The sequence below is a fragment of the Pipistrellus kuhlii genome, unplaced genomic scaffold, assembly GCF_014108245.1.
Source record: "Pipistrellus kuhlii isolate mPipKuh1 unplaced genomic scaffold, mPipKuh1.p scaffold_m20_p_6, whole genome shotgun sequence".
Taxonomy (NCBI): Eukaryota; Metazoa; Chordata; class Mammalia; order Chiroptera; family Vespertilionidae; genus Pipistrellus; species Pipistrellus kuhlii.
Genome location: NW_023425562.1, coordinates 53466821 through 53489263, shown reverse-complemented (window position 1 = coordinate 53489263; position 22443 = coordinate 53466821). Strand labels below are relative to the sequence as shown.

General features: G+C 46.4%; 1 protein-coding gene and 1 non-coding gene across 2 annotated transcripts in view; both read right to left on the bottom strand.

The window, feature by feature from the left end:
• SNTA1 (syntrophin alpha 1) overlaps positions 1–21837 on the bottom strand; it is a 29411-nt gene extending 7574 nt beyond the window's left edge. Inside the window, exons 1-3 of the mRNA XM_036418953.2 lie at positions 21400–21837; positions 17017–17202; positions 292–496 (exon numbers count right to left, since the gene is read on the bottom strand). Coding sequence (XP_036274846.1) covers positions 292–496; positions 17017–17202; positions 21400–21700 — 692 coding nt within the window. The 5' untranslated portion in view covers positions 21701–21837. The remainder of the gene's footprint in view (positions 1–291; positions 497–17016; positions 17203–21399) is intronic.
• Positions 17994–18108, bottom strand: LOC118708530. Its single transcript, XR_004984606.1, has one exon. It is a non-coding gene; the product is annotated as a small nucleolar RNA SNORD22 (small nucleolar RNA).
• Positions 21838–22443: the final 606 nt, after the last annotated feature.

Sequence of the window (22443 nt, the reverse complement as noted above, 5' to 3'; positions counted from 1 at the left end):
TTCACAATGGGAAATCTAAAGGTCAGTGAGGAAAAGGGACTAGTTCAACAGAACCAGGACTGGAATCCCACTCGGGGCTCTCAATATTCAAAGTTCCTCCTTAGATGTGAACTTCCCAGAGGAAGAAGAGAAAAGCAAGCACACCCTCATCCCCATAACTTCATTCTTGCATCCATTCCACAAACATTTCTTAAGCACCTACCAAGTTCAGGCAATCGTATCTTTCCTTTGGCCCCACCACCTAACAACAAAGGGCATGATTGTCTGAGGTGCCCCCCACTCCAGGCTTACCTGGGCTCTGGGTCACTGGGGGTACACCTTCTTGAGACATATGCCATCTTCAAGGACATGTGTTTGGCACCGTTGAAGTCTCGGGGTGGGGGGCCAGGGGAGGAAGGCTGCCGCTGAAGGGGCGAGGCAGGAGGCGAGTCCCAGCCAACCGAGGTCCCGCTGGCAGAGTTCTTGAAATATGGTGAGACCTCCTTCATGTACTTGACTGGTCAGGGGACAGGTCAGCAGTTACCACTGTGACATGGGCTCCCACGCAGCACACATCACAATTTTCACTAATTCATTAAGAATTCAATTTATGACTAATGTCACTATCCTCCTCTGGGCTAAAGTCTCTGACTTTATGGTAGAAAATACTAGATGCATTCCAACATCTATTCTCTCATTTTCCCCGGTTTATAGACACATGGCCACCTGGAAGAAAGGCTACATTTCCCAGCCTCCCTTGCAGCTACATGTCACCATGTGACTAAGTTCTAACCACGTAAGTAGGAGTGTTTGGATCTTTGGGATGACTGCTTAAAGGGAACAGACAGTCGTGGCCTATTTGGCTCAGTGGATAGAGCATCGACCTGCAGACTAAAGGGTCCCAGGTTCGATTCTGGTCAAGGGCATGTGCCTTGGTTGCGGACACATCCCCAGTAGGGGGTGTGCAGCAAGCAGCTGATGAATGTTTCTCTCTCATCCATGTTTCTAGCTCTCTATCCCTCTCCCTTCCTCTATGTAAAAAACAATAAAAATACATTTTTAAAAAATAAAAATAAAAAAATAAAGGGAACAGACAACAGCTACAGCAAGACAGTAAAAGAGCACCAAGAGGGGAGTTAGGAGATGTTACTGCTCTGCCACTATCCCACTGTCTGCCTCTTTCTCTCTTCAGTCTTTTCATCTGCAGAAGAGAGGAGTTGAATGAGATAGTCGTGTGGTAGAGGCTGTTAACTGTCTTCTGGTAGAGTGATAGCCTCTTAGCTTCAGACTTCATTTTCCAGTCTTCCTTGCAGCTATATAGGTGCTCATGGGATCAAGTCTGGCTGATAAGGCCAGAGCAGAAGGGGTGTGTGTAACAATCAAGTTCTGTCTATTAAAGAAAGGGGCAGATCCTTTCACCCTCTTTTTCCCCAACAGGGTTAAGTTGGCTAGAACAAAGAGTGGTGGAACATTATATTAACTATGAGTACATGAGCCACACGCTAAGGAAGGCTGACACTTTAAAGATGTCATGTCTTACTTGGATGTTACTAAGAAAGCAAGGAGCTTCTAGCATAGTTAAGCCATAGTATGTTATGGGTCTCTTATTGTAGCAGCATAACACTCACCGTAACCAATACAGGTGCCTAAGGGCCCTCTTAGCTCTGAACAATCATCACTGAGTATAGTGGACATCTTAGAGCAGTGGTTGGCAAACTCATTAGTCAACAGAACCAAGTATCAACAGTACAACAATTGAAATTTCTTTTGAGAGCCAAATTCTTTAAACTTAAACTTCTTCTAACGCCACTTCTTCAAAATAGACTTGCCCAGGCTGTGGTATTTCGTGGAAGACCATATTCAAGGGACCAAAGAGCCGCATGTAGCTCTCAAGCTGCAGTTTGCCGACCATGGCCTTAGAGAATAGCATTGTCCAACAGAGCTCTCTGTGATTGACTGTTCTCTCTCTCTCTCTCTCTCTCTCTCTCTCTCTCTCTATATATATATATATATATATATATATGTGTGTGTGTGTGTGTGTGTGTGTGTGTGTGTGTGTGTATATATATATATATATATATATATATATATATATATACACACATGGTCCAGTACAGTAGCACTAAGCCACATGTGATTATTAAACATTTGAAATGTGGCTAGTACAGATGAGGAATTGCATTTTTTATTTTATGAGTCAGTTAAGGACCCCACCTCCACAGTGTTCTCAGCCTAATGGGAGCTCCACACAGACACAAGGAAGTGGGCTTTTTATTTAATTTTAATTAATTTAAAATTAAATTCAAAAAGTCATATGCAGCAAATGATGACCCTATTAGTACATCTTTGTATTGCTAGAAGAGCAGCCTACTTCTCTGCCCAACTGACCCATAAAGTCATGTTCTGACATGTGACCCTGCTTTCCTGGCTATGCTAGCTGGACCATGGGTGAACACCTAGCCCACTCTAGGCTACCCAATGGAGACTGGTGTCTTGAACAAATTTGCTATGGGAGTCAAACACCTTCTGCTGTGGGGACAAAGAAGAGGGGAAAGCTGGTTTGCAGAGATGTCAAATTAGTGGAGATGCACATCAAGAAACGAGGGAAACACCTGCTAATGTTCCAGTTTCTAATGCTCGTCCATCAGAAAGTCAGGCTGCCATGTCAGCAGAAGTTATGACATTTGCAACCAAAAGAGCCTTCGTGATCAGCCTTGACCAATTTGGCTCAATGGATAGAGTGGCGACCTGCGACTCAAGGGTCCCAGGTTCGATTCCGGTAAAGGGCATGTACCTTGGTTGAGCGCACATCTCCAGTGGGGGTGCGGAGAGGGGGTGCGGGAGGCAGCTGATTGATGTTTCTCTATCATTAATGTTTCTAACTCTCTCTCCCTCTCCCTTCCTCTATGAAAAAAATCAATCCTATATAATAAAAGGTTAATATGCAAATCAACCAAATGGCAGAATGACTGGTTGCTATCATGTGCATTGACCACCAGGGGACAGACAATCAATACAGGAGCTGCCCTCTGGTGGTCAGTGTGCTCCCACAGGGGAGCTCTGCTCAGCCCGAAGCTGGGCTCATAGCTGGCGAGCGCAGCGGCAGTGGCAGGAGCCTGTCCCGCCAACGCAGAGGTGCTAAGGATGTCTGACTGACATCGTAGGCCCACTCCCCTCGGGATCCAGGACTGTGAGAGGGCACAGGCCAGGCTGAGGGAACTCAACATCATCATTATAGCAATGACTTACCCCAGAACTGAATGTTGGGTTATGTCTCAAGGGACAATGAAGGTGGGACACATCACAGCCTATATGACATTCAAGCCATCCCCCTGCTCTTTTCTCCTTGCCAACAGAACCCTGAGCCCCACAGGCTGGGCTTCTCCCAAACCCAAGGGGAAATCTTGATTGGCCAAAGCTAATCATGATTGTTCCATCCCTCTTGTTTGTGATTGGTTAGAAAGGGACAGATTATACAATTCTGGCCAATTGAGAGGGATGAAGGAAAGTATACTCCCTTCCTTCCTATTCTCTTGCTAGAAGGGGAATTGGTCCTAGAGCAATGATAATTACTTTTTTACTACAAGGGTTGAGGTCCACACACCGAGAGTGGGGAGTCCTTAGATTAATCACCCTGAAGCCAAGCTACCTTTAGGGATAGAGTGAATAAAACACATTTTATTCAATGTTTAAAATCCTTTGGATCGGGTTCCTATGATTTGCAGACAAAATCATCTTAAATCATATAGCCTTCCCCTTCCCTTCCTCCCCCCAGGGTACATCTGATCTCTCTGCTATAACTAGCCATGTCCCTACCCTACTCAAAGCCCTGCTCTGGCTTCCTTGTATCCTTTATCCAACATCAAGGCTCTCCAGGACCTGGGCCCTGCCTACTTCTCTGGCTTTTCCTCCTGCCAAATCCCTAATCTCACCCTCTAATTCAGTGGTTCTCAACCTTCCTAATGCCGTGACCCTTTAATACAGTTCCTCATGCTGTGGTGACCCCCAACCATGAAATTATTTTTGTTGCTACTTCATAACTGTAATTTTGCTACTGTTATGAATCGTAATGTAAATATCTGTGTTTTCTGATGGTCTTAGGCGACCCTACTAGCGGTTCTCAACCTCTGGGCTATCGCGACCCACAGGTTGAGAACCGCTTCTGTAGAGCCTAGGCATATTGACCTCCTTAGAGTTCTCAGAAGCTGTACTAGCTTCCAGACTCCCACATCTTTGAAAATGCAGTTACCTCTGCACAGAATGCTCTTAATACACTGTTTGGAGATGGATACTCTTGGACTTGAATTCCACCTCCAGTACTGTCTAACTGTGTGACCATGGACACTTCTCTGAACCTCACTCTGCAAGTCAGTAAAAGATGAACGAGCCCTGGCCGGTGTGGGTCAGCTCGTTAGAGCATCATCCCATACACCAAAAGTATGGGTTTGATTCCAGTCAGGGCATATACCCAGATGGGGGTTCAATCCCTGGTCAGTGCACATATGGAAGGCAACTGATCAATGTTTCACTCACATTGTTTCTCTCTCTCTAAAAATTAATTTAAAACATAGCCAGTGTTGCTCAGTGGTTGAGCATCAAACCATGAACCAAGAGGTCATGGTTCAATTTCTAGTCATGACATATGCCCAGGTTGTTAGCTTGATCCCCAGTGTGGAACATGCAAGAGGCGGCCAATTGATGGTTCTCTCTCATCATTGATGTTTCTATCTCTCTCTCTTCTTTTCCCTTCCTCTCTGACATCAATAAAAATCTATTTTATAAATAAATAAATAAATAAATAAATAAATAAATAAATAAAAATTAAAATTTTAAAATGTCCTCAGGTAAGGATTAATAATAATAATAATAATAATAATAATAATATAAGAGGGATGACATTGTCTACCTTAGAGAAATGTTAGAATTAAGAGAGATTATGTAAAACATGTGGCACAAGTTAAGGACTCAAGAAATATGTTTCTTAGTTGTTAGCCACCTCTGCCCACACTTCTTACAACACTATCATTATTTTGTGCATTGGGGTTGTCTCTCCCACCAAAATGGAACTCCCAGAGGACAGAAACTGGGCTTGGTTCAAACCCAGAGTCAGTTTCCATGAATGCCAAGACAGGGCACATTTGTTCACCAGGAGGAAGAAGATGCCACACTCCAAGCGGTCCTTGCTCAGCTCAAACTCACTCCTCTAGGTAGCCTTCCCAGATGCCCACACTGGTTCCACCTCAGCCATCGCTTCTGCAGTCCCCTAGAATCCACTCTCCTATGTCTGTGTGGAGGTCTGCCCCCCACCAGGATGGAAGCATTGTGAGGGTAGGGACCTCATCTGGCTCATCTCTGTGTCCCCAGAATGCAGCAGGGATCTCCTATCCTATGTGCTCCTCAAATGAACATTTGTCAACTCTGAAGCCAGAAAATCTGCTAGAGTCCCTGCTCACCCACCCAGGCCGTTCCAGATCTGGGTCCTCCCTCTCCTTTCCCACAAGAACATGCTATAAATGGACAGCATACCAGCTGGCACTCAATACAGGGCTTGGATTTCACAAACCAATGGGGGTGGGGTCATTGGGGCCCTGGAGTGTGACCATAAATAGCCCAGCTCTGAGTCTTCCTCTCTGCTCTGATTTCTACCTGAGTCACTCAGCAAGCAGGGCAGGTTGCCTAAAGGCGATGGCCTGGAAAGCTGAGGACACGACCATGGATGGCCCTGTGGCCAGCATTCTTGAGACTCCAGGGATAGACACAGCTGGTATCCACACCCACCCCAGCCAAGATCCTGGCCCAGAAGCCCAATAAGCAGTGACACATGGGCCTTTCCTCTTCAAGGAAGCTGTGATAGATATAAACACTGCCCATTCCCGCGGCCCCAAGTCCCTGTTCTCCCAAGGGGAGAAGCCAGGGCCCCACGGACCCAGGCTTCTCTAAAAACACAAGGAATAGCCAAAACCAGTTTTGCTCAATGGATAGAGCGTCGGCCTGCGGACTGAAGGGTCCCGGGTTCGATTCCAGTCAAGGGCATGTAGCTTGGCTGCGGGTACATCCCCAGTAGGGGGTGTGCAAGAGGCAGCTGGTCAATGTTTCTCTCTCATCGATGTTTCTAGCTCTCTATCCCTCTTCCTTCCTCTCTGTAAAAATCAATAAAAATATATTTAAAAACACAAGGAACAGACAAGGCAGGACCATTTGTCTGGCCCATGGAGCGAAGAAAAGGAGATACATCTGCATTTGATCTTAGCCAAAAGGCTGAGAAGAGAGAGGGGGTGCATCTGTTTGGGCTCAATACAGTATGCCCAGTATTTATCCCAGTGCTCAATAAATGTTTGGGACTGAATACCGTGGCACTGAGTCTTGGCTGAAGCCTGTTCTCTAAGTTCAAGCTGTTCCTTATCTGTTCAGTACGTGACTTACTAGCCCTCACCTGAAATTACATGATCTGTCTGTTTGTTTACTAGTTAATGGCCTTTCTCCTCCAACTGAAATGTCAGTCTTTTGAGGGCAGAGACCTGTTTTCTTGTTCATTAGGATATCCCCAGCGTCTAGAATAGTACCATCATATACCGGGTAATCAGTAAATAAGAAATTTGTTTAATGAATTAATATTGACAGCCTGAAGAGACATCAAATAGGCTTGGGTTTTACTTCCTTGCTCTGTGACCTCGGACAGCTGACTTGCCTTTTGTAAGCCTCTGTTTTCCCATCTTTATAATGGGAGCAAAATATATCTACTTCCAGAGTATTGATATTCAGCACCTGAAAGGCACTTTGCCCCGCCTGATGGAATAGAACTTCAATAAGTAATATAGTTATTATTTCTGCTGCTGTTCTCAGTGTAACAGTATAAGGGGATGAGCACACAATGCAGTTACAGACAGACAAAGATTTTAATCCAGGACCTGTCACTCGCTCTCTGGCCTTGGCAAGTCCCAAGGCCTCTCTGAGCCTAATTTTCTCTGCCTGAATAACGGGCACTTGATACACGAGCTCTCTGAGTAAAGCACTATAAAGGCTCAAGTCAGGGCTGCCCACATGCCACCCAGGATGGTATGGTGTGGACGTGAGGTTCCAACAGGCTCTGGAAGGGATGACCTTTAAAGTCCTGCTGGCCTAGCAAGGCTGGACTATAAATAGTCCCTGGCCCCGGCAGGCCCTGAAGCAGGACTGGACAACAGAGCCTAGGTTGCCACACTCTGAGCAAAAGAATCTCACCTCACCACACTCTTAGGCAGCACAAGGGGCACTATCTATCACGGTCCTAAAGGCATGGGAATGCTTTGATCTAATAATATCCTCTGCAGGAGCCCTGCCTCAGATAAATGCTCATAAGTGCACAGAGGGGGTCACAGCACAATTGTCTTTGGTTCAAGAAACTAGTGACAACTTGAATGTCCATGGGTAGAGGCTGCAAAATACAAGATAGGAGTTTCCTGACTCAGTCTTTCTTTTTAACTTTATATTTTTTAATTTAGTTTTAGAAAGAGAGAGGAAGAGAGAGGGAGAGAGAACCATCAATGTAAGAGCAAAGCATCGACAGGATGCCTCTTGCACCAAGCCCACAACCCAGTCATGTGCCCTGACCAGGAATTGAGTCGACAACCTATCGGTGCACAGAATGATGCCCAACCAACTGAGCTCCGGCCAGGGCTCCTAATTCAGTTTTATTCTTGGCTATAGTCATGGAACACAGACAGGAATCAGAAAATATTGGTTAAATCAATGTACAAATATCAATAATACTAGAGGCCCAGTACATGAAACTTGTGCAAGGGGTGGAGGGGTACAGGAGTTGAGGGGTAGTCCCTCAGCCCAGCCTGTACCCTCAGGGGATGTCTGACTGCTGGTTTGCGAGAGGCAACAGGTAGGGTGCTTACCAGCTGGCCCCGCCCCTGATCACTGCTGCTGGTTGCCTCCCTCTCAGGAGGCCATAGCGACCTGTCGACCTGTCGTTCCACCACTGGTTGTTCAGAAGTTTGGTCGATTTGCATATTAGGTTTTTATTATATAGGATAATATTGTGCAATCATTATAAACAATGAAACAAAACTCTAGCTGGTTTGGCTCAATGGATAGAACATCAACCTGTGGACTGAAGGTTCCCAGGTTCAATTTCAGTCAAGGGCACATGTCCAGATTGCAGGCTCAATCCCCAGTAGAAGGCATGCAAGAGGCAGCCAATCAATGATTCTTTCTTATCATTGATTTCCTATCTCTCTCTCCCTCTTCTTTCCTCTCTGAAATCAATAAAAACATATTTTAAAAAATACAAAAAAATACAACCGGTTTGGCTCAGCAGCTAGAGTGTTGGCCTGAAGACTAAAAGGTCCTAGGTTCGATTCTGGTCAAGGGCATGTATCTTGGTTGTGGGCACATCTCCAGTAGGAGGTGTGCAGGAGGCAGCTAATCAATGTTTCTCTCTCATCAATGTTCCTAACTCTTCCTCTCTGTAAAAAATCAATAAAATATATATATATTTTAATACAAGTAAATACTAAAATTCTAGTTTTCTAGAACTTCTAAAAAACAAACAAAAAAAAGAATGAAACATAGCTACATGTGCTGAGTTGGAAATATGTCCTCAATTTGTTATGTGATAAAAACAAATGTGGAAATTTTCTGGAAGAATGTGAAAATATCAACTGTGGTTATCTCTATGAAAAGACAATTGCTTTATACTCACTCTCTTAGGTTTTTTCAATTGGCATATATTACTTTCTATATTTTTTTGAAAGTCTACTTTTAAAAATATATGTATGGCCCTAGCTGGTTTGGCTCAGTGGATAGAGCATTGGCCGGTGAACTGAAGATCCCGGGTTCAATTCTGGTAAAGGGCATATAGCTCGGTTGTTGGCTCAATCCCAGGCCCTGGTCAAGTGCACATGAGAGGCAACCAATCAATGTATCTCTCTCACATTGATTGCAGCCAATCAATGATCTGTCTGTCAATCTCTCCCTCTCCCTTCCACTCTTTCTAAAAATCAATGGAAAAATATCCTAAAGTGAGGATTAACAAAAAAAATATATGTATATACCACCATATTCAAAATAATCTAAGCCAGGATACTGGGATGAGACCCTCATCAACCCGTCCAGAAGCAAAGAGTCCTGGGATCTTAAAAAGAAGTACTTATTGAGCACTTACTATGCACCAAGCACCAACCTCAACTCTCACAAACACATATTCATCTAATTGCACCATTTCAAGAAATGGATCTATGTCCTTATTTAACAGTTGAGTAAATTGAATAAACTGAGTCTCAGGGGTTAAATGACTTGCAGTGCAGTATAAATATTTAAGAACATGGGTTCTTGCATCTGACATATCTGAGCTCAAACTCTACCTCGGCTACTGCGTGGCCTTGGGCAAGTAGCTTCACTTCTCTGAGTTTCATTGTTCTCACCCGCACAATGGAATAAATAATGTACCTAATTCACCAGGGTGGTTTTGAGGAATCAATAAGATAACATATGGAAGACACTTAGCACAGTGTCTAATACACTATGGGTATTCCATGAACAGCAGACACTACATCATTATCATTATTATTTCCTCTACCACCATCAGCAGCCAGACTCACACAGCTAATCAAAGCCAGAACCCCCCTCCAGAGCCCCACAGGAATTTTAATCAAGACCCAGGGAACAGGCCATGGCTACATTAAGCCAAATCTTGTCTGTGGGGAGTCACATGGCCTAAAACTGTGTGGGTGTGGTGTGGTGTGTGGTGAGTGTAGCCAAATAATCTTCCCTTGAAAACAATGATTAGAACAACAGGTCTTTGTGGCCATGGGAGGTCTAAATAGGAGCTACATTTATGACTCTGTTCCCAGGACAAAGAGTCCCACAGGCACTTCAGGAGCATGGCATCACTTAGCTAAGCCAACTCGGGTGACCTCAAATTAGCTGCAATGGTTAATAACATCCCACTTTTAAAAACATATTTTTATTGATTTCAGAGAGGAAGGGACAGGGAGAGAGGGATAGAAACATCAATGATGGGAGAATCATTGATTGGCTGCCTTCTGCATGCCTCCCACTGGGGATGGAACCCACAACCAGGCATGTGCCCTAGTCTGGAATTGAAACCGGGACCCTTCAGTCTGCAGGCCGATGCTTTATCCACTGAGCCAAATCAGCTAGGGCAACATCCCACTTTTTTAAAATATATATTTTTTTATTGATTTTTTTTTTTTTTATAGAGAGGAAGGAAGAGGGATAGAGAGCTAGAAACATCGATGAGAGAGAAACATCAACCAGCTGCCTCCTGGGGCATGTACAATGGAGGTGTGCAAGCAACCATTGCACCTGCCTTTGACTGAAATCTAACCTGGGACCCTTCAGTCCACAGACCGACGCTCTATCCACTGACCCAAACTGGTTTTGGCCCACTTTTTTAAAAATATATATATTTTATTAATTTTTTTACAGAGCAGAAGGGAAAGAGATAGAGAGTTAGAAACATCGATGAGAGAGAAACATTGATCAGCTGCCTCCTGCACACCTCCTCCTACTGGGGATGTGCCTGCAACCAGGGTACATGCCCTTGACCGGAATCACACCTGGGACCTTTCAGTCCGCAGACCAACACTCTAGCCACTGAGCCAAACCTGTTAGGGCAACATCCCACTTTTGATGGTGGTGATGCGCTGAGCCAAATTCAATCATGACACCTGGCAGTGTCCATCTCTCAGGGAAGAAGTTGGCAGGGGCCTAGACCTGGAGTTAGCAGAACTAACTCATCACAAAAATCCTCTATTACCCAGTGTCACCCCGATAAATTCAATGAAAAGGAAAGAAAATAAATTCTCAGGAGTCAGTCAAGCCCAGCTTGAGCCTTGAAGCCCAGCTTGTCTTGAGCCCCACCTGGCACATTTAGGAAAGTAAACTGCAATTGACAAGGTTAAAGATAAAGTAGAAGAGGTCTGAGATGTACCCTAGTGATCGTTCCCCAAACACTCTCCAAGATCTAATGCGTGCTGGGCCCCGCGCCAGGCCTCGGGCTCTGAGGCAAACTACACATGACTCCTGCCCTCAGAGGGGGGAGGAATTGTTTTACTACAATAATCTGCTGATGATGCCGAAACCGGTTTGGCTCAGTGGTAGAGCGTCGGTCTGCGGACTGAAAGGTCCCGGGTTCGATTCCGGTCAAGGGCATGTACGTTGGCTGTGGGCACATCCCCAAGTAGGGGATGTGCAGGAGGCGGCTGGTTGATGTTTCTCTCTCATCGACATTTCTGGCTCTCTATCTCTCTCCCTTCCTCTCTGTAAAAAATCAATAAAATATATTTTTTTAAAAAAACAATAGTCTGCTGATGTGATGATAATATAGGCTGACTTTTATTGAATGCTTACCATGTGGAAGACATTGTGCTATGTGCTTCAAGCGCATTGTCTCATCCTTATGAACAGCAAATAAAATGAATAAGAATATATTGTGGGCACTGGCCTCAGCATGTTACACACACTTTACATGTATTATTTTTTAATCTTGCAAACAACAATACAAGGTAGGTATTATTCAAGGCTGAGGCAATGGTGGCCTCTGCAACCAAACTGACCTTGGTTTCAATTCTGAGTCTGCCAATTTATTGGTTGGGTGACTTGAAGAAAGTTATTTATTCTCAACAAAACTTGGTGACTTTGACTGTAACAGGGATTATAGAAATTCCTATTACAGTATGTGCCTTTTAGATACATGTTACTCTATTTCTGTGTCTTTATTTTTAAAGGAGACTTTTTCAAAAATATATTTTTATTGATTTCAGAGAGGAAAGGAGAGGGAGAGAGAGAGACAGAAACATCAATGATGAGAATGAATCATTGATTGGTTGCCCCCTACTGGAGATTGAGCCCAAAACTCAGAATCGAACCTGGGACCCTTCAGTTCCACAGGCCAATGCTCTATCCACTGAGCCAAATCAGCTAGGGCTATTCCTGTATCTTTTAAAAGCCTGATCTTTATGTGGAATGCACTTCCCCTTTGTACAAAGTACCAAAATTGACTTCATTAATTTACACTGACCTTTAGTATTACATTTTAATGCATCGCAAGCTCACTGTTGACTCTGTCTTGCCAGCCACACTGGAGGTGGAGGGAGGGGAGGCATTCGGCTGTTCCTCTTTTCCCACAGACTTAGTCTCCAAGGACCCAGGTTGGCCCTAGCTCCAGATCTGTGCACACAATGGGCCTCTCCAAGTAGCAGGCAGAAGTGTGTTGGCTGCCAGCTTGGGCCCAGACTGGTCACAAACACATCCCTGCGACTGAGAGCAGGTTCAAGACATCTGTGCAAGCCCCTGACCTCCCAGAGGAAAAGGTACAGAAGGTAGACTAGGGTTGCTGATGCTCAGCTGAGCCCCTTACTTAGGCCAAAGAAGTAGGGATATGGCTGGCACCCAGAGTTTGTCAGTGACATCTGTCCTTCTAGGACACATGTGTCAAACACAAGGCCCGCGGGCCAAATCCGTCCCGCCAGGCCTTGCAATGTGGCCCGCACCGCGCTGTCATCACTGCCCTTCGCTGCGTTTCCATCACAATGACAGTTTATGGCTGTTCAGTAAACCATTCAGCCCGCGATTTAGGCTGGATTTTAGATTTTGGCCCCTTCTCTGATTGAGTTCGACACCCCTATTCTAGGATATTCTCAGGAAGCTCTGTGCCTACCAAGACCCAGGCCTCAGGAAAGATGCCCAGCTTCCCTGTCAACTTCTCACCCAAAGAATAGGCCACCTACCTGGCTGGTGTGCCTCAGTGGTTGAGCATCAACCTATGAACCACAAAGTCAAGGTTCAATTCCGGGTCAGGGCGCATGACAAGGTTGATCCCCATTCTGGGCATGCAGGAGGCAGCAGATCAATTATTCTCTCCCATCATTGATGTTTCTATCTCTCTTTCCTTCTCCCTTTCTTTCTGAAATCAGTAATTTTTTTTTTTAAGACACAAAGGACAGGCCACCCTTCCATGGCCCCTCGAAGGTAGCTTATGAGTGAGATAAGGGCAGGGAAGTTCTGAACAATGTGACCGGTGGCTGGGTTCTAGCGGAGAACCTAGGCCCACAGAGGCTCTCAAGAGCACTGGCTCCAGACTCAGACCACTGCCCAATTTTCACCTTCTCCACAGATTCCTCCAAATCTCAAGGACCAGCCACAACCCAGCATCTTAGCTCCCTCACATCCTCCAAGCTTCTCAGTTCACCCGTGCAACTCAAAGATTTTGACCCCAGTCCCCACTCTCACCCCTTTACTGCTTTGGTTGAAATGACCTCCTTCCATAAGCTTGCTGGGCCAGGAAAGCAACTCAAAAGAGACTTTGACTAAGAAAAAGCTGGGGGAAATTAACAAAGAAGGCCACAACCTCCAAATTCTTTTTATGCAAGCCTGCTTAAATCAAACCACCACCTTCTCCCTTCTGCTCATGGCCTCGCCTCCCGGTTGCCATACTGCATTTATTTGTGCCTCCCTCCGAACCAGAGTGATGCTGCTAGAGCTCAGAGCTGACCCTGTGAGCCCTGCCGAACACCTTGCAATGGCTCTTCCTCTCTCTCCAGAGAAAGTCCAGTTCCTTTAGTCTGGCTCTGCAGGATCTGTCAGTCTGGTTAGCCTCTTTTTTTCACTTCCTTCCTCATGCCATAGATTCAGATAAAGCTGAATTGTTAGAGTCAAGTCATTTTACCCCTCTATGGTTTTGCTCATACAGTTCGCCTGCCTGGAACACCTTCCTCCACCCCGTACTCGCCTCTGCTTATTGCTCATTAACTGGCAGCATCCCCCTCTCCAGGAATCTTTCCTGGCAACCCACAGAGAAGAAACCACTTCCTCCTCCCATCCCTGGGCAGACCCTATCTCAGCGTGTGTGACATGTCAGGGACCTGGTAGGTTTGCTCCACTGTCTCCCCAATAAGTTCCTTCAAAACCACTGAGCAAGCAGAGCAGCATAAACGGAGGGGAGAAAAAGAGAAAGCAAAAGAGGGCTCTCATCCAAAAGGCAGAAATAAGAAATGACTGTTATGTCGATAAATCTGACACCTTGGATGAAAAGGACAAATTCCTTGAAAGACAAAAACTACCAATGCTCATCAAGAAAAAAAAAAGAAAAAAAAAGTAGATCCTCTAAATAATCCTATTAACAACATTAAAAGCTGAGTTAAAAACCTTTCTATAAAGGTGGCTTCCCTGGAGAATGCTACTAAACATTTGAAAAAATAATATCAATTCTATAAAAATGCAGAAGGGGAGTTACTAACATTTATAAAGTGCCTACTATGTGCCAAATTCTATACTGGGCAACAGAGAGGCCAAGCTTGCCGGGCCAGTATGGCTCAATGGTTGAGTGTCGACCTATGAATCAGGTCACAGTTTGATTCCCGGATTGGGGCACATGCCTGGATTTGGGGCTCGATTCCTGGTGGGGGGTGTGCAGGAGGCAGCTGATTGATGGTTCTCTCTCATCATTAATGTTTCTGTATCTCTCCCTCTCCCTTCCTCTCTGATAACAATTTAAAAAAAAATTATATATATATATATATATAGATATATATATAGATATATATATATATATATAGATAGATAGATAGATATATATATATATATATATATATATATATATATGTTTTTTGTTTTTTGTTTTTTGTTTTTTTTTAAGAGAGAGGCCAAGCTCCACCTGGAGACCTGAAGCAGGATTTGCCAAGGAAAGATCTTGCCCTATAAAAGTCTCAGAGAACATAGCACTAGAGACCCTCAATCCTGGGATGGCACACAGGTTACTTCTCTTCCTTGCCATATCCATGGTAGACCTTATTAATCAATTCCAGCTCCTTTCTGATTTTTAAACAGTTTATGTAGAAGAGGCAGTGCTTATGTTTTATCTCTCCTTCCAGATGGTGAGCTCCTTCAGGAGAAGCCTGGGTCTAGTTCAGTTTCTAACTCAATGTTCTGCAACCAGGTGCACAGTAGGTCTCTGCAAATGTTTCTTGTCTTAGTGAAGAAGGAATAGAGTAAGTGAGTTAGATGGAAGGTTTGGATATTACTAGTACCTCCTAAACCAGGAGATGCTTCAAGCATCTAACACTCAGAGATGCTACCTTTCAGAATGATCCACACTGAGAACCCAAATAGAGACATTCTCAACCTAAAGATGAGGGGCTGAGAGGGACCTCCGTGTGGATTAGAAATGTGTCTATAGTAGAAATTTTGCCATCTATAGGCTAGACTTTCAAACAGCAAAAACTAAAAGAGCTTTTCAAGTCAACCAAAATATGACAGTGTGATAAATTTCAACTGTTTCAAATTGCATTAGAGGTTAGTAATAAGACATCTGGGAGAAAAAGAATCTTATAGCCATATCATTAATGTAACTTTGCTGTTAAAATATGATTGATGTACTTAAGCTTTTAGGGACCAACACTGCAGCGTCAGCTTTTTAAAAATATACACTGTAGGCGCGCGCTCTCCCTCCCAGGAGCACTTCGGCGCCTTTCCCTTCCTTCTCTCCTTCCCCCACAGGCATGCATCGCCTAAACTCGAAGGGTCCCCACAGACCTGCAACCAGGGGAGCAGTGGGCTAGCCCCCAGAACCTGTCCCCAGGGCCCCCTTTTCTCTGACTCTCCAGTGAGCTGACAGAAGCCCCGCCTTTGCTCACTGCTTTCCCTTAAAGTTTCTAGAGAAGGAAGCAGCCCCACCTGGTCTTTCTCCTGTTGCTTCTTCTGTCCCAGGCTCTTCCTTGTTTCACTGCCCCCAGCTTTACTAAACTTACTCTCTGAATAAATAAATACACTGTATATGTTAAAAGTGCACCAAAAACTAAAAATAAAAACTGCACCAGTAGCATTTAAATAGATACACCTAAAATATAAAAATCAAACCAAACTAAGAGAGCCCCGGCCCATGTGGCTTGGTTGGTTGGCATGTCATCCAATGAACCAAAAGGTGGCAGGTTCGATTCCGGTAATGGCACACACCCAGGTTGTGTGTCAATCCCAGGTCGGGGCAAGTGCAAAAGGCAGTTCTCTCACAACAATATTTCTCTCTCTCTCTCTCTCTCTCTCTTCTCTTCTCTTCTCTTCTCTTCTTTTTCTTTTCCTCTAGCTCTAAAAAAAATCAATTAAAAATATTAAAAATAAAAACTGAGAGAGAACAAGAATGCCAAATATCACCCAGAGACCCAACGCTGTTTATTTCTGTGGCCTCTTAGAGACCCATTTGGAAAGACAAAGGCAACGTGTCAGGATCTGGGCTGGGGCTCAGCTCAGCATGGCATTCTCCATCAGCCCCCGCCACCTCCCTGTGCCTGTTCTGGGCCATGAGCCAGACACATTCCTCAGGCCCCCACGACTTCCGGAAACTGCAGACTGGAGTTTGAGGAAAGGGCTGAGCAAAGCAGAAATCTCTTGAGAGAAATGGCAAAAGAAAGATATGCAACAACCACAGCAAGAGGCCTGTAACGGCCAATGGGGAAATGGAGGCCTGGAGAAGGCAAAGGTCTCATCCAAGACCACACAGTGAGGGGATAGCGGAGAGGAACCACCCACAAAACAAACAAAAACGAAAAACACCTCCTTTCTGAGCCTTGTCTTCTCCCAAATGAGAACGGGCCTCAGGGTGTTAGGGGCCCTGAGTGCTGGGGGAACTGGAACTTAAGAGCTCTCTCGGTTCCTCAGGAAAGAGTCTTAGCAGTCCCATCTACAGTCTCATCTTCTCTCTTCCCCTGAGTCACTCATTGAGTGACAACCCGGCCATGGGCCTTTTGTCCTATTCACTCAACCCAGCAAGGCAGAGATTACAGACCTGATTTACAGATGAGGAAACTACAGTGCGGGGACTTACCCAAGGCCACAGAGATAGGGAGTGGAAAAGAGGAAACGAAAACCAGGTCTGTCTGCCTCTGCGCTGGCTCTCCCACCATACCACGCAGTCTCAAGGCAGGTCCCCAGGTCCAGTTTCTGTTTTCAATCCTGCCCACTTCCCAAACGCCCCTGCTCGAGGCCTGGAGGCAGTAGGGATGAGCTGAACACCCTCAGCTCCCCAGTGCTTACCCTCCAGCACCACCTCTTTGCCGGTCTTCTTCAGAACCTGCACCGCCTCATCATGAGTGGCCGAGGAGAGGTCTTCCCCATTCACGGACAGGATGGCATCCCCAACAAAGAGGGCCTCTGTCTGGTCAGCTGCCAAGCCTTTGAAGATCTTGGAAATGAGAATAGGCATCTTGTTCTCCCGGCCCCCTGCACAGACACAGAAAGGGGGAGACACTGAGGCAGACACTCCAACCCTTGGGAATCACATGGAGGCAAAATTATTTTTGAAGGCCTCCGCAGTGTCCGGCCCAGTGCTGGGAAAGGGGAGATGGGAGGATAAAGAGAATTTCAGCAAAGAATCTTAGAAGTTTGGGACATTAATAATACTAATAGTCAACCAAAGCACTTGTATGCATGGATATTAGCATAATCAATGGGCACTGGGGCGGTGAGGGCTTGTCCATTTGGGAATGGTGGGGGGGGGGGGGTGTTAATTGGGGGAAAAGGAGACATATGTAAAACTTAAGATAATTTTTTAAAAACATATAAATAAATAATAATAAGTCATTTTTTAAGGTTCAAAATGTTTTGCTTATAAAGACTGAAATGATTACATGCAAATTTGAACAGCTAGATTGTACAAGAAATTCTTTGAAAATTCCTTTTTTGCTGTCTTCTGAGAGTTGGATTCCATTATACATGCTTTGTTTTTTCTTTAGACCTGGAAAAGATATGCAGTCGTTCAACAAGTGATTTATTCTTCCCTTTTCCAAGATTAGAAATCCTATGATCCCGTAGACCACATGTGTCAAACACAAGGCCCGCGGGCCAAATCCGTCCCGCCAGGCCTTGCAATGTGGCCCACACCGCGCTGTCATCACTGCACTCCGCTGCGTTTCCATCACAATGACAGTTTATGACTGTTCAGTAAACCATTCGGCCCACGATTTAGGCTGGATTTTAGATTTTGGCCCCTTCTCTGATTGAGTTCGACACCCCTACCGTAGACAGTTCCTTCTAGAACAAACTTTCCTCTTCTCCCCAGTGGGTCCACCTCTACAGGCTCTGGGACTAGGACAGGAGTGAACACAGGTGAATGTTTCCTCACTGAGAAAGTCCTTTTCTAAATTCTTAATGTTACAGTTCGGTCACTGGATCTTTTGGTCCAATGCTTTGGGTATTCACCAGTGTTTGAGTAATTTACAAGGGAATTCAGTAATTTTTCCTTAAATACATATTTTGGGTTTTAAGCAATTTTCCCACAGTGAGGGAAACCCATTGGTACCCCCTAATTTGGCATTATGATGGGATTAGCTATTGCCATGGCTCTAAATTTTACAATCCAGGATCTAGATGTAGGCCTTAAAAACCTAGAGGTTTCAAAAGCCTAGATAAATAACTAAATAAATAGTTAATACACTTTTCTGAATTGCTTTGTTGCTAAATTCTTGAACATTCTTTTAAAATAAAATTTTTAAAAAAGTGCTGAAACTGGTTTGGCTAAGTGGATAGAGCGTTGGCCTGCAGACTGAAAGGTCCCGGGTTCGATTCCGGTCAAGAACATGTACCTTGGTTGCAGGCACATCCCTAGTAGGGGGTGTGCAAGAGGCAGCTGATTCTCTCTCATCGGTGTTTCTAACTCTCTATCCCTCTCTCTTCCTCTCCATAAAAAAATCAATAAAATATATTTTTAAAATAAAATAAAGTAATAATAGTTACTGTTAGTTCCAAGTACCAAGTAGCAAAATGTTGTCAATCGTGTTTCATTGCATCTTCACAACACCCCAATCACACAGACATGCTCAGGTTCCCATGAGGAAAACTGAAGTGTGAAGAGAAGCCCCTTGCCCATGGTTGCCCAGTTAGTAAGTGGCAAAGCCAGTTTGTATTTGAATGTATTGTAGGTGTCCCAGCTTCAGAAGCAATACTATTAACTCTGTGGCAGACTGCATGTAGGACCCTCAGATATCACACCACGGGTCCATCCCTGAAAGACTGAAGATGAACTAGTGGCATAGAGAGGGGGCGGTCATTATTCAAAGGTCACAAAATAAATGTGTGGCAACCGTAGAACTGGAAGTGTCTCCTGACCCTCATGCAGACCTAACAGTTTGCTTATTGTTGTGCACAGAGCTTGAGGCCAAGGAAAGGAAAAGGTTTCTATTTATATCTGCCCTGCTTGGCCTGAAACTGGGAACCTCAGTGCAATGTGGAACTGTGGTCATTCCTGGCTGCTGGGGCTGGACTGACCATAGAAGGGAAGTCATCATGGTAACAGGAGTGCAGTCTACATACGTGAAGAATTAAATGGAGCTGGTACTTCCCCTGATGCCTCCGAAAGTACCTTCACGACCACCTGGAAGTATGGTGCTAGGGTATAACTTTATGTGACCTTGGAAAGTCCCTGCTTCTCTCCTAGTCTATCTACAAAGTGTAACTCTATATGAACGCTAAGTTCCTTCCTGCTTTGACACATTAAGTGTACAACTTCTGGATTGATCTGTTTTAACCCCAGGCTAGAGTTTGGGGCTAAGATGGATGCCCACTCCCTGGGTTATCATTTTTCTCTTGTTGGGGTCACTACATGGGGATTTGCCCTTCCATGGGAAAGAATCAACTCCCCGGGCACTGTCTAGTGGCCTGATAATTAAGGTTCAAATCCCAGCTCTGCCACTCACTGACTGTGGAATCCTGGGGAAATTGTTCCTTTTCTGAATCTCAGTTTCTTACCTGCAAAATATTGACTATGCTCCCTACATTTTACCACTTGTTGCCAGGATGAAGTGGACCGTGAGCCTAGAGTGCCGTAGCACTTAGCACACTGTGGTAGCTGAGCCACCACCATCCCTACCCTCTCGCTCAGGCCAAAGGGTCTGGAAGCACTGGAACAGACCCAGCACAAGGAAGAGGGAACGGAGCACATCCAGAATGATAGTAGAGTTGGCCTGAGACCCTGAAAAGTAATTGTGTAGGAACTGTGAACCCAATAGCTGGGGATGTGCAGGGATTTTAAGCACTACTTTTCGTTGCTTTGGGAATCTCTCCTGGCCTCCATTTTCCCTCTCATAGCAGCAATAATTAACCAAGCACCTACTATGTGCTGGCAGGGTGAATGCTCTCGGCTCCTGTGACATAGAAACATCACACCTATATTTTTAGCTTCACTATGTAGTTGAGGAAACTGAAGTTCAAAGATGGGAAGTGATTTGAATTCACACAGTTGTTCCTGGACTCAAAAACAGTCTGGTTGCAACCTAAAAAAAAGCTGTCAGGTATAGCTGGTGTGGCTCAGTGGTTGAGCATCAACCTATGAATCAGTTCACGGTTTGATTCCCAGTCAGGGCACATGCCCAGGTTGTGGGCTCAATCCCCAGTGTGGGGCATGCAGGAGGCAGCGGATCAATGATTCTCTCATCATTGATGTTTCTCTCTCTCTCTCTCTCTCTCTCTCTCTCTCTCTCTCTCTCTCTCTCTCTCTCCTTTCATCTCTGAAATCAATAAAAATATTTTTTTATAAAAAGTTGTCAATATTGGCCGGGACGGGTTTGGCTCAATGGATAGAGCGTCGGCTTGGGGACTGAAGGGCCCCGGGTTCGATTCCGGTCAAGGGCATGTACCTTGGTTGCGGGCATATCCCCAGTAGAGGGTGTGCAAGAGGCAGCTGATCGATGACTCTCTCTCATTGATGTTTCGAACTCTCTATCTCTCTCCCTTCCACTCTGTACAAAAATCAATAAAATATATATTTTTTTAAAAAGTTGTCAATATTGGAAGCTGAGAGCTCCCAGAGAGGAAGGAGTAACGAGTCTAGGTCCACCCCTCTCAGTCCTGTGCAAGGAGGAGTTAGTAAGATCAGGAAACTCAAACCCACCTCTTAGCCTAGGTACACAGCCTTACTAGGTCCTCATATTTCTGTGTGTCTTTTCCTGCCCCCTGACTGTGAGCCCAGCAGGTGCCTAGTCTCCAACTGACCCCTGTGCTTTGAACTGCAGGTCTTACCCGTAGCCCCCACCTTGTTTGTGTCTCAGGGACTTCCTCCTCCCTGCCCTAGGAACCTCCCAGTCCCAGGCCTCAATCCCTTTTCTGCATCCATCCTCTGCTTTCCCGGGGCCCATCTTGTCCTTGATGTCCATGCAACCCCTGGATGGTAACTGCTCTCAGATCTTTACACCTCCACACAGCACTCCCCACCCACGTGTCCTTGGGCGTCCCCCACCCCTTCCACACCTGTGCCTTTCGACTGGAGACATCGGACTCCCGAAACCCTCTCCGACGACCTTGGTGCCCGGGCTCCCTCTGCCCCCTCGAACCCTCTTACCCCCAGACAGGAATCCTCCAACTCCACGCCCCCGGTGCGCTGCCAGCCCCCCAGGACCCCTCCGCCCCCAGCGCCCCCTCGCCCACCTTTGATGCTGATGCCCAGCCCGCCGGCGTCGGCCTTGCGCACGGTCACCCGGCGCCGCTGGAGCAGCAGCGCCTCGGGAAGCTGCGGGGCGGCCGCGCCGGGCTCCGCGGCGCCGTTGAGCTGCGCGGGCTGCGCCTCCCGCGGGGCGCCGGGCTCGCCGCCGTCGGCGGGGCTCACGGTCAGCGAGTCCTCCGCCAGGCTGAGCAGCACCCTCTGCCAGCGCTCACCGCCGGCGCCCGAGCCCGCCCCGGTGCGCAGGTCCAGCAGCCCGGTGCGCGGGGCGCGCCTGCCGGACGCCATCTTCCAGCCCCCGGGCCGCCGCGATCGCCCGGCCCCGCGATGCCCGGCCCGCTCCCGCCGAGCGCCCAGGGCAGAGGGCAGCCGGCCCCGCCGGGCCAGCCGCCACCAGCCCAGCCCGGACCGCTGGGGGCGGAGCCTCCGGGGGCGGGGCCCTGTGGGCGGGGCTAGCGGAGGGCGGGCCAGGACCAGAAGATTGTAAAGCGTGCGGACCCCATGGAGGTTAAAAGGGCTTCTGAGCCGAAACCGGTTTGGTTCAGTGGATAGAGCGTCGGCCTGCGGATTGAAGGGTCCCGGGTTCGATTCCGGTCAAGGGCATGGACCTTGGTTGCCGGCACATCCCCAGTAGGGGGTGTGCAAGAGGTAACTGGTCGAAGATTCTCTCTCATCGATGCCTCTCACTATCTGTTCCTCTCTTCCTCTCTGTAAAAAATCAATAAAATATATTTTTTTAAAGCGAGGGTGGGGGATGGGGGGGCGTCTCACTGGCATGGAGCCAGTGAGGCGTGAGAGATCGGCGGGGCCATAAGGGGGCGGGAGGCCTTCGTGTTGGGAGCGGAGCTCTAGGATCCTGTGGAGGAGACACGGTTATAGGTCCAGGACCATAGCTCACGTACGTAGAAACAAGAAAAAGACACAGGAATCCTGGTGTGAAGCTTTGGGATGCTGTAGCAGAGCTGCGCTTGTAGGGCACTGGCCTCCAGGCTCAGGGTTGGATTGATGAGCTAGGAACCGAGCTGCGAGTT